We start from the raw sequence: 11072 nt of genomic DNA on the forward strand, positions 1-11072 counted from the left end.
GGCTTGTCTACATCATTACTACACTGTGTCCTGAGCATTCCGTGAGGGCTTGTCTACATCATTACTACGGCTGTGTCCTGAGCATTCCGTGAGGGCTTGTCTGCACGTTACTACACTGTGTCCTGAGCATTCCGTGAGGGCTTGTCTGCATGTTACTACACTGTGTCCTGAGCATTCCGTGAGGGCTTGTCTGCACGTTACTACACTGTGTCCTGAGCATTCCGTGAGGGCTTGTCTGCACGTTACTACACTGTCCTGTGTCATGAGCATTCCGTGAGGACTTGTCTGCACTGTTACTACGCTGTGTCCTGAGCATTCCGTGAGGGCTTGTCTGCACTGTTACTATGCTGTCCTGTGTCCTAAGCATTCCGTGAGGGCTTGTCTGCACATTACTACAGCTGTGTCCTGAGCATTCCGTGAGGGCTTGTCTGCACTGTTACTACGCTGTGTCCTGAGCATTCTGTGAGGGCTTGTCTGCATGTTACTACAGCTGTGTCCTGAGCATTCCGTGAGGGCTTGTCTGCATGTTACTATGCTGTCCTGTGTCCTAAGCATTCCATGAGGGCTTGTCTGCACGTTACTACACTGTGTCCTGAGCATTCCGTGAGGGCTTGTCTGCATGTTACTACAGCTGTGTCCTGAGCATTCCGTGAGGGCTTGTCTGCACGTTACTACACTGTGTCCTGAGCATTCTGTGAGGGCTTGTCTGCATGTTACTACAGCTGTGTCCTGAGCATTCCGTGAGGGCTTGTCTGCACTGTTACTACACTGTCCTGTGTCCTGAGCATTCCGTGAGGGCTTGTCTGCACTGTTACTACGCTGTGTCCTGAGCATTCCGTGAGGGCTTGTCTGCACTGTTACTACCGCTGTGTCCTGAGCATTCCGTGAGGGCTTGTCTGCATGTTACTACACTGTCCTGTGTCATGAGCATTCCGTGAGGGCTTGTCTGCACGTTACTACACTGTGTCCTGAGCATTCCGTGAGGGCTTGTCTGCATGTTACTACAGCTGTGTCCTGAGCATTCCGTGAGAAACACTATCACCACTAAGGTAAAAGGATGTTAAACTGCAGCATGTCAGTGGGAAAGGGAGTAGTCTGGTCTCACATTCTAACACTTGTATTCGTTACAGTAGTTCTCTGCAGGTCAACACATAATCAACCCAAACAGAAACATGACACCAGAGATTCAAAATGCTACTTATGGTTTAATCTAATTTTAACATCCTGCAATGTAAATGTGTTAACATACCATGTTACTGTATCAACATGTACAATTTTTATATTGGAAAAAACAGTTCCGATTAAGATAAAAAGTAAAAAACAAAATCTACAATCCGGGTAAGTGAGAAGATGTCTATAAAAGCCGTCACTCCAACATTACAAGTCACCCCACCCCGAAAATTACCCACCAAGAAAATTAGGCCCCACTGGCATTCACTCTCAGCTAACCTAGCTTTCTTTGTCCGGAATCTGGGTTTCTGATACTGTGTTTCCTTCTGAAAAATAGCTAGTGCTCTAAAGCAAAGGTATGTAGCTGGGTGGCTGTGGCTCACACCTTTAATACCAGCACAGCTTTCACGCCTGAAGAAGCAAGCAGATCTCTGTGAGTTCAAGGTCAGCCTGGTCGACAGAGCTAGTTCTAAGACAGCCAGTTGCACTCAAAGAAACCCTGACTCAAAAAAATTAATTAATTAATTAGTTAATTAATTAATTATAATCCCTAAATGGATAATAATAATAATAATAATAATAATAGTAATAGTAATAATTCCTAAGTGGATGGGGGGGTAAGGGTGGGAGGGTGTATGTAAGAACAAACAAGAAAAAAAAAGATGAAGGAGAGAGGCTCGGGTGGGGTTTAAAGTGTCAGTCCAGGTTGAAATAAAATAGAACTGACATAAAGGCAGACACCCTGGGCATTCGCTGTCCTTGTCCGTCTGGGCCCGCACGCCCCGCACGCCCCGCATACCAGCATGGCAGGCAGCCTGGGTATTCCAAAGCTGAGCTTTAAATGTTTTACCAGCCCAGCTTGGATCAATAAATCACTCCAAGCAAGGGAGTCTCAAATCCAGCTAAGTTCCAGATCCTCGTCTGTACGAGATCTTAGCATAGTAAACGTTCCTATAAACCCATGTGCATCCTAACACATCAAGGCATGGGCAGACTTAAATGAACTGTTAAAGCAGATCGCTGCCACAGCCAGGCCATTACAAGGAAGGACACTCATGGTGGTCCTCTTTCCAAAAGAAGAGGCAGAAAACAGGTCATAAAGAAGGGCATTTCTGCTGGGCGGTGGTGGCGCACGCCTTTGATCCCATTAGGAGGCAGAGGCAGGTGAATTTCTGAGTTCGAGGCCAGCCTGGTCTACAGAGTAAGTTCCAGGACAGCCAGGGCTGCACAGAGAAACCCTGTCTCGAAAAAACAAACAATTAAAAAAAAAAAACAAAAAAACTACACACACAAGAAAACCAAACAAGAAAAAAGAAGGGCATTTCTAGCCATCTCTACAATTCTGGCGGGCTTCTCACACTCCTCCAGGAAGGAGGAGACAGCAGGCAGCTTACAAAGAGACTCCTTCTCCTTCTCTCCAGAGCAATGCCTCAGCTAAAAACAAAGAACTAGCTGTTTCCAGATTTTCCCCTTCCTCATACCAGATTTGTTTCTGCAGGGAAAATGGTATCCTGCCGGTTCTTCCTTTTTAGAAGGAATGCTAAAAAGAAAGGCTGTCCAGTTGGGACCACCACCCCAGCTCTGACCACTGTTTGTAGAGCTGTAGGCATGGGCATGACTGCAAAGGAACTAACTGCTCCATAATGGATTCAACTTTCTGAAGATCAAACAGGAAGTGATGGCTACTTTCCACCACACCACCACACACACCTATGAAGTCAATTACTCAAAGGTCTGCAGGCTTCCTGGCACTCCAGCATTTGACTACCACAGCTGACAGCAACAGGCAATGAACTACAATGATGACTGATACCAGTTCCATTTTGATCAGTCCCTACAACCCAGAACTCATTTGCTATTGAGCCTGACAAGCCACAGATACATTCAAGAAATCAAATTAAGGGCCCTGATTAAAGATGCAGTCATTTATAACTAGGACTAAATGATTCTGTTCTAACACTTTGCCAACCAATTACTTCTGTAACTGAATATTCTGCCTCTCATTAAATCAATTATTTAAAATCTCACTTTAACATACAAGTCAGATAACATTTTCAATAAACTTGTTACATGCAAAATCACCATTTTAAAATACATGAGGCCTCTAAAGGAACTCTTTTATTTCCACTTTCTACTAAACTATCATTCTGTATTTTGAGATTCATATTCTTTCTATGGAAAAATAAGTCATCCTTCTAAATTCACAGAACAAAAGCAGCTGTCACTTCAGAAGTTAATGACTATGTCTATGTAATTAATCATCTATTAAATGCTTGCTGTTTTCAAATAGCTCAATCATCCCTGGCAGTCCTCTGCAATCAGCAAGCTAGGTGCAATTTGTTAGTTTACTTAGGATTCACACCTAAATATGTTTAGAGTGTTCAGTCAGGATATATGTTCCACCACAAGGGCAGGGACTTGCGTTTCTACCCTGACCAAAGAACTGCATACCGCATTAGTTAAAGATCTAAGCTAACAGCACAGAACCAAGGAACTGGCATCTTAGTACTGTTTCCTTCTTGCCTGAGCGCTGGTCACTGCTTTGAAGTTGAGGTGTGTACCCCATGCTCACTGAGAAGCCTGACTAACTGGGACTCAGTGCCCTAGCCACCACGGACTTGGACCTTTTTTTTTTCCTTTGAAGAGTTGAAGCAGAACATGCATGTGTGGTATAAATATGCTTTATCACCTCAAATTGCTTCCAGCTGCACTGCTCACTTCCCTCTGCTCTATGTAAAAGAACTGTCCAACAAAGTAAACAAGAAAATATTTTAAATTAAAATTCTGTTACTTTTGTTTTCTGCAGTCCTGTGTCTAAAAGGCAATAAAAAGCACACAGTCTTTTGTAAACCAGGCTTATAAATAGCAAAGACCAGCAGACCAGACATGCTAAGAACACATTTTCTCCAGGTTTCCCCTGCTCTGGTCACGTTTCGTTCCTATGTGGGAAGAAGAAAGACTACAGGGCACTTCTACCTCATACCCGTTCCTATCCGCCCCTCACTGTGGTAACTTATTTTTACACTCTCATGCCACTAAGAACTGCCACTGATTCCCCAAGATGTTCCACCTGCTGTTTCTCTTTGCCTTCCTTGTCAGCTCTGTGTTTATAATATTTTAAAAAGAGAGAGAGGAAGAATGCCTTCTCCCTGACTGTATGTGCCCTGACCTACAGACAGCCAGGGGGCAAGGAAGGAAGGTGGCTTCTCCCAGGAGGAGGAGAGCAGTCACTCAGAGGGTGCAAGTAAGGCTTGGGGGAGCTGGAAATACAAGACGCCACCTGCTAGTCCCCCAGGCTTCTCCTGGACAAGGCCTGGAGGAGGAGAAAATGTCTCCTGACATCTCCTGTGGGCAGAAGAGGAAGGTTGGAGAGCACAAGGAAAGGATGGGGGAGGAAGAGGGGCTGACGAGGTCCTATAGCAAAGGGAGACACGGGAGCGAGAATGGGGAGAAACATTCTTATCTATTTTAATCTTAAACAGGAAAGGGGAAAACGCCACAGGAACAGAGGCAGTGAGAAGAACACGCAAGAGATGAAACAGAATTCAAGCCTTGGGAATCACTACAGACTTTTACATCTGAGTGTCAAGAGAACACTTAAGACATTTGAAAAAGAAATGATGAAAGTTGATGTGAAAATGGTAATCATTTTTCTGTAATATCGAAACAGGTCTCAAGTAAATACAGCCCTCTCCTCAAAAACATAAAATGGCTTTTCAAAGATGCTTAAAAATTCAATTAGTTTTCATTTTTCATGAAGAAAATTCCATTATCAATAAAATGTGCTCTGAAAAATTTACAAATTTGAAATGAACATATTACTTTCTAGAGTCCCCAGAAGACACTGGTTGGCTTTAAAGAGAAATTAAGCCTTTGGCAGGCTCAGGCCCTGCCTCTTCTAGGATAGAACCTTAACACAATGCAAACAGAAAAGCCAGTGACAACATCTGCAGATGCGCACACATGGTTACTGGAACTCTCAAGTGCTCTTTAAAGTGATATTGAATCAGCGAGTGCTGAAAACCTTATCAGAATGAAAGGAACACCTTGAGAAACCCCTAACTTGATCAGCAAACAGTGAGGACATCTATTTCGTCAAAAGCTAAGGTTTCTATTATTAACAAACTAACACAGCATGGCATTGCGGCTACACTTTGGGCAATCTGACTCCTATTACCAGTTACCCACAAATTAACAAACCCACACTGTAGGGCCCTCTTAAATGAATAATTTAATAGGGAAATAACAAATTAATATCTTTGCACCAATTCTCTAACTTCTCATGTTTGCTCAATGTTACTGAATACACACCATTTTCCCAGCCAACAACTGAATGACATCCTAACACTCCTGTGTCTGGACTTCTCTGATACAGGAAAAAAGACAGTTTTCTTGGTGCCTATGTTTATGCATATGCTTATTTGTATGTGTGTGCTCAGACATGTGCATGCAGATGAACTTATACATGCATGCACATACAGGGGTCAGAGGTTGATATTAAGCATTTCTCTCTGTGGCTTTTTTTTTTTTTTAAAGAAAAAAGACAGGGTCTCTAATGGAACCTCAAGCTCACTGTTGGGGTAGACCTACTGACCAGCAAGCCCCGGGCCTTCCTGTCTTTCCCACAACCCAGCACTGGAGTTACAAGTAGTTACTTCTTCTATGTAGGTCTTAGGAACTAAACTCAGGTCTCTATGCTTGAACTGCAATCACTACTGAGCCATCTCCCAGACCCCTCCATATATGAACTTTTGAGGGCTTTGCAATTTCAAAATACTCTGTGAGTTGAAGACTGTCTTGGGATTTCCCAAGAGCAGAAGAACTCCCATCGGAGTTAAATGGCACTGTGCATGTAAAATTTTGTGAGATTAAGAACAAATTTCAAGACAATTTCACCTTTCATGGTAAGCACAGAAATACCTGTGTTCAGCTTCCTTGAATGTGCTCAAAGTGGCGATCAGATAAAGCTAGGGTCCCTTTGGCAGATTGACTCCAAAATGTGCCTATTTGCTTAAATGTATTCTGATAATAACATCATCTTCCAGTCTTAAGCACTGTAACACCAAGTTAGTGTTTCTAATTTTAAAATTAAGTAAAAGCAGATGCTACACTCCCATTAAATTCTTCCAGCTGCTCCCAGACCATTGGCAACCTGGCTATTTAATCTGGAGCCCACTAATGGTAAAAAGGAAAATATGTCTGCCAGAACTGCACACCCAAGTTAAACGAGAGGAAGAAAATGGAAACAGCCCATGAAAGTGAATATATTTTAGCAAAACATGCAACTGACAATGGGCAACTTTTCCTATGGTCCGTGGCTTGAAACGTGCTTGCTTATGAAACTCTTGGTTCACGCAACGCCCAAGAAGCAGCGCTACCCAAAACCTGTCACTTAGTTTTGTTCATCTTAGTTTACACTTTCAAAAGTGAGCTTCTCCTACAAACAGATTCAAATGAATTCCCAGCACACCTGGGGGCATCCTTGGTGTTGACTAATTAGAGTGAGCTACCAAATAAATTCTTACATAGCAAGGCCAAAATGACAGATTAGTTTGATAGCCAGACCCTCCAGGCTGATGAGCTATGACCATCCCTCAAGGGGAGCCTGCTGTGGACCAGGGAGACTTGAAGCGTCTTACAGGTTGCACAGAACTGACAGCGGCAGGTAAGGCAAAAGCGCTGTGTCATTCACAGAATGTCTGGGGCAATGAAATTAATTCACTCCTGGCTTCCTCCAGTCTGCGATGCCAAGGAACACTGTGTTATCAGCACAGATGGAGCATGGTTCTGGAGAAGAGCCTGGTGAGAACTGCAAACAACGAATCCCCGAGACACAGGCCCTTCCCTGACAGATGACAGTTTGGGAAACTATAAAAATGAGCGAGTCCCAGTGATCTTGTCTAACCAAATGTACTGTCAGGATTCTGGACAGGCAACCTGGAAACCATGCAGAGCATAGAGGCCTGACTCCAACTTTACTGTGAAAGGCATGCACCTATGACCTGCATTCTTCTGCTTTGTTGCTTACTAAGTACCAGGGATGTGGATAATCTCGGCCTCCGCTGAGGATACAGCCCACCCAAGTAAGTGGCACGAAAGAAGATGTATTCCTAAGTATACCATATATAACTCTGAAACAGTAAGTTGTAAAGTCAATGAGCATAAACAATTAATGCACGGAAAAATGATTAAAGAGGCATACCCATCAACATACTCAGAAGTCTCTGGACCTTTGAACTCACCCCCACAACTCGGTACAGTCCTTGGTCATTTATACCTATTGAGAGAGACAAAATGTTAGCAGGTTACAAGACCACTGCATTTTAAAAGCTATCAAACAGTGGCATTCCAAAATCTCTGATAACTTGCAACAGCAGCATTCCTGTAGACTATAAAAATATTTGACAGAACCAAGTGTTCATCAAAGTGGTCTATCAGCTTTGTATGTAAGCTGTGACCTGAAGACGGCCGCATGCAGCAGAATTCCACGTGGATAAGGATGCCCACAGTCCTGAGAGCATGCTGAAATACAGCCTGAGGCAGTGTCTACAGGTGTACTTCCATGATTTTGCTTATTTACTTGTTTGCATTTTTCTTGGGAAGTTCCAGCCCTTTTATTAATATGATGATAAACACATAGAAGAAAGTGTTTAGATGATTTTTGAAGGCCGGGCACTGAATCTGTGTTCTTAAAAAACAGATTTGCTATATCCTTCATCGAAATAAGTAAATGATTCAACTTAATGTGTTCACTCTCTGTTGAAACCTGAAAACCTTGAGCACAAAAGACAAAGGCTATACTCTCCAGCATAGCTTCATGTGTCGAGTATGTATACAATAAATGTCTTCATGTGGACTCTCATCTGTACCAACCAGTAGTTAAGTGGCACTCGGCATCGATCAGGAAGCTACAGTGGGGAATTGGGTTAGGTGAGAAAATGTCCATGTTTTACAGTGGTCCATCTTAAATGCTCCTTGAGAGATTTGCTCTGAGGAGAAAGAGGAGGTAGATAAAGCATTCCAAAACTCACCCAACTGTTGAACCAAGACTTAAGAGCTGAGAGCTGGGAGCGCACTGTAGCAATATTACTTTTTGTGTCTGAAATGCTTCCTAACAAATAAGACATCCCAAACTATGTCTTTGTCTCTTTACTCTCTGAGAGTTACAGCTTTCTGTGTGCTTGCTTCCTTCACTACAAATGTTAAAGCTAACAAGAACACACTGACTGCCAAAGAAATGTCCCTAATCCCCAGCTTTTCAGAACGCAAAAACCCAACCACCAAAGGTCACGGGCTCTGCCCAGAGGGACTATGCTCTTAACCTCCCAGCATGTGGTGGCAACAAGACTAAAGCAGGGTCTAAAGGTCTGGGTTTAGATCTACTTAGACATGAGCACATCAGGACACTGGCATCTGGGTGGTCTAAGAACAAGGGGGTTGTTCCCTATGCTGTGCCGGGATGGGAAGAAGATGGTGTGAACACATCTTAGTAACTCCTAGCACACTATACACACAAACGTTCACCATTCAGTCAGAATCAGTGTTCTCTTTCTCTTGTAGTATGCAGTCTTCTTAATGCGTTTTTTGCGTGTGGAAGTCCGTGGAAGCCCATGGAAGCCCGTGGAAGCACATGGAAGCACGTGGAAGCACATGGAACCTGTGGAAGCCCATGGAAGCCTGTGGAAGCACATGGAAGCACGTGGAAGCCCATGGAAGCACACGGAAGCCCGTGGAAGCCCGTGGAAGCCCGTGGAAGCCCATGGAAGCCCGTGGAAGCATGTGGAAGCATGTGGAAGCCCGTGGGAGCCAAAGGCCGACATCAAGATGTCTTAGCCTCAACAGCTTCTCTATCTCATATTTTCTGAGGCAGGGTCTCTCTCTGATCCTGCAGCTCACTGTTATGGACAGAGTAGCTGGGCAGGAACAGGAATCGAATTGTCTGTACCACATAGCACTATAGTCCAAGTGCATGCTGCCATGCTTGGCTTCTGTGTGGGTAAGGACTCACAGCATCTGAACTCGGGTCCTCCGGCCTGGGAAGTGAGCACGTTATTCACACTGAGCCATCACTCCCACACTATACTTTCCTTTTTTCTTCTTCCTGGCAATACTGAGATAAACCTAAGCCTTCAAGCATGCTAGGCAAGCGCTCCACACTGAACTAAATCCCCAGCCCTTCCTTATTCATTTTCTTAGCTTCTCCAATAGTGTGTGTGTGTGGTGCTGGGGGCTGAGGAGGTCCTATAGCTACAGACCAAATCGGGAAACAGAACCATTTATATGTTCTTCTTCTTCTACTTTAAATTTCTAGTTCCTACCTGTGTTTAACTTTTTACCTTTATTTTTATTTTTTTATGTATATGGGTATTTTACCTACACACATATGCATACACCTTGTGCATGCAATACCCAAAGAGGCAACCACATCCTCTGTGACTGGTTATAGCAGAGCCTCCATGTGAGTTCTAGGAATCAAACCCAGATCCTCTAGAAGAGCAGTCAGTGCTCCCAACCATGAAGCTATCTCTCCAGGATCCCTGTGTTTAGACAGAAGATACTTAAAAGATGCATTAACTTCAAATATAAGGCTTAAACCCTTAGAAGAAAGGTTTTTGGGAACAGACAGAGGCCAAGCAGACCACATGAAGACGTAAGAAGACAACCACCACCCACAGGCAAGGGGGAAACGCAAAGAACAAACCGTCCCAACTACTTACTAAAGTTTTAGCTCCCAGGGTGTGGAGGAAACCACTTCTATGTATAAATGGTGCACCGTATGACCCTATGCTATCACAGCCTGAGCCCAGCGACTGAAACCCTTTCTCTCTCAATGTCTCATTAGAGCCAGGAGAGTAGAACTAGCCCACAGTCTAGACACACGTGCCCAAAACAGTGAGGACCCACCCCAGCAGCAGAAAATCCCTGCTGTAAGGAGCAATGGTTACAACCCTACAATAGCTACAATAGGACGGCACACCCCTAGCAAGAAGGAGAAACAAGCAAAGGAAACTTCCAAGAAGCAAGATCAGAACATCCAACCTACAAAAGTAAAGGACACGAAGGGCACGTCCTAGGGGTTTTAAACACCCCAAAATCACTGCTCAATTTAAGCAGCTTGACCTCAGTGACAGAAGTCAAAAGAGCAAGTCACAGTCTACAGTCAAACAAACTCGAGCACTTACGAAAAGTGACAGAAATGCAGAGATGAAGTAAGAATGTCGCTTCAGCAATGATAGTCACTCTGAACTTGTAATTACTCAGGTAACTGATCAGGTTCAAATTCATCAAGCTTCGAGAGCTCGAGTTAATTATCATCATATAATAAAAGTGCAAAGAAGAATTAAGCTCAACACAGTGTTTCCTCTTTTCAAATAAATTTAAATAAAACCTGTACAAGGCAGGTTGGAAATGGCATGTTAGACATCAAGTCTTACAGAATTTTCTGTTTCTTCTTACTCTGCTCTTAAAGGCTGCACACCAACCAGTATGCCTTTCATTCAGGAACACATACCTGCTCACAGCAACATACCAGTCACAGACGCTGGAAGATGTAACCAATACGCCAAACTATGGGTGAGTTAGCACAACTTGGCCAACTTCTTTTCCAAAAGATTATGCCAATCACCCAAAGTTAGAGTTTTGAAATCAGCCTTGAGCTCTTCCATATTTGTCTACACTCAACAGGTCAGAGGATACTAGATTACTCTCCCTGTGCAAAGCATTTGGGGCACATGCTAACTAAAAATGTCCTCATAAAGAAACACAGCCAGACTCCATCCCGCCAGCACTCTTACCCTTTTTACTGGTGCAGAAGCTTCTGTATAAGGTTCTCCCACCCCCATTTACCCTACACATCCACAACAGGGCCCCACCCCACCTATCTACTACCCCCATTTACCCTA

The 11072-nt window shown here is 43.8% G+C and overlaps 1 protein-coding gene across 6 annotated transcripts in view; it reads right to left on the reverse strand.

Moving 5' to 3' along the window:
• Arhgap10 (Rho GTPase activating protein 10) overlaps positions 1 to 11072 on the reverse strand; it is a 258556-nt gene that overhangs the window by 103744 nt on the left and 143740 nt on the right. For 2 of the 6 annotated variants that reach the window (XR_004110057.1, XM_031340370.1), the window contains one exon: positions 7413 to 7447. The exons of 2 other annotated variants lie outside the window; for them this stretch is intronic. Coding sequence is in view for 2 of the 4 variants with exons in the window: in XM_031340370.1 (XP_031196230.1) it covers positions 7442 to 7447 (6 nt within the window). In the remaining 2 variants the exon portion in view is untranslated. Of the gene's footprint in view, positions 1 to 7372; positions 7448 to 11072 lie in introns of all 6 variants that reach the window. 2 more of the 6 variants (XR_004110058.1, XM_031340367.1) reach the window with 1 other exon arrangement.

This window comes from Mastomys coucha, unplaced genomic scaffold, assembly GCF_008632895.1.
Source record: "Mastomys coucha isolate ucsf_1 unplaced genomic scaffold, UCSF_Mcou_1 pScaffold22, whole genome shotgun sequence".
Lineage (NCBI taxonomy): Eukaryota > Metazoa > Chordata > Mammalia > Rodentia > Muridae > Mastomys > Mastomys coucha.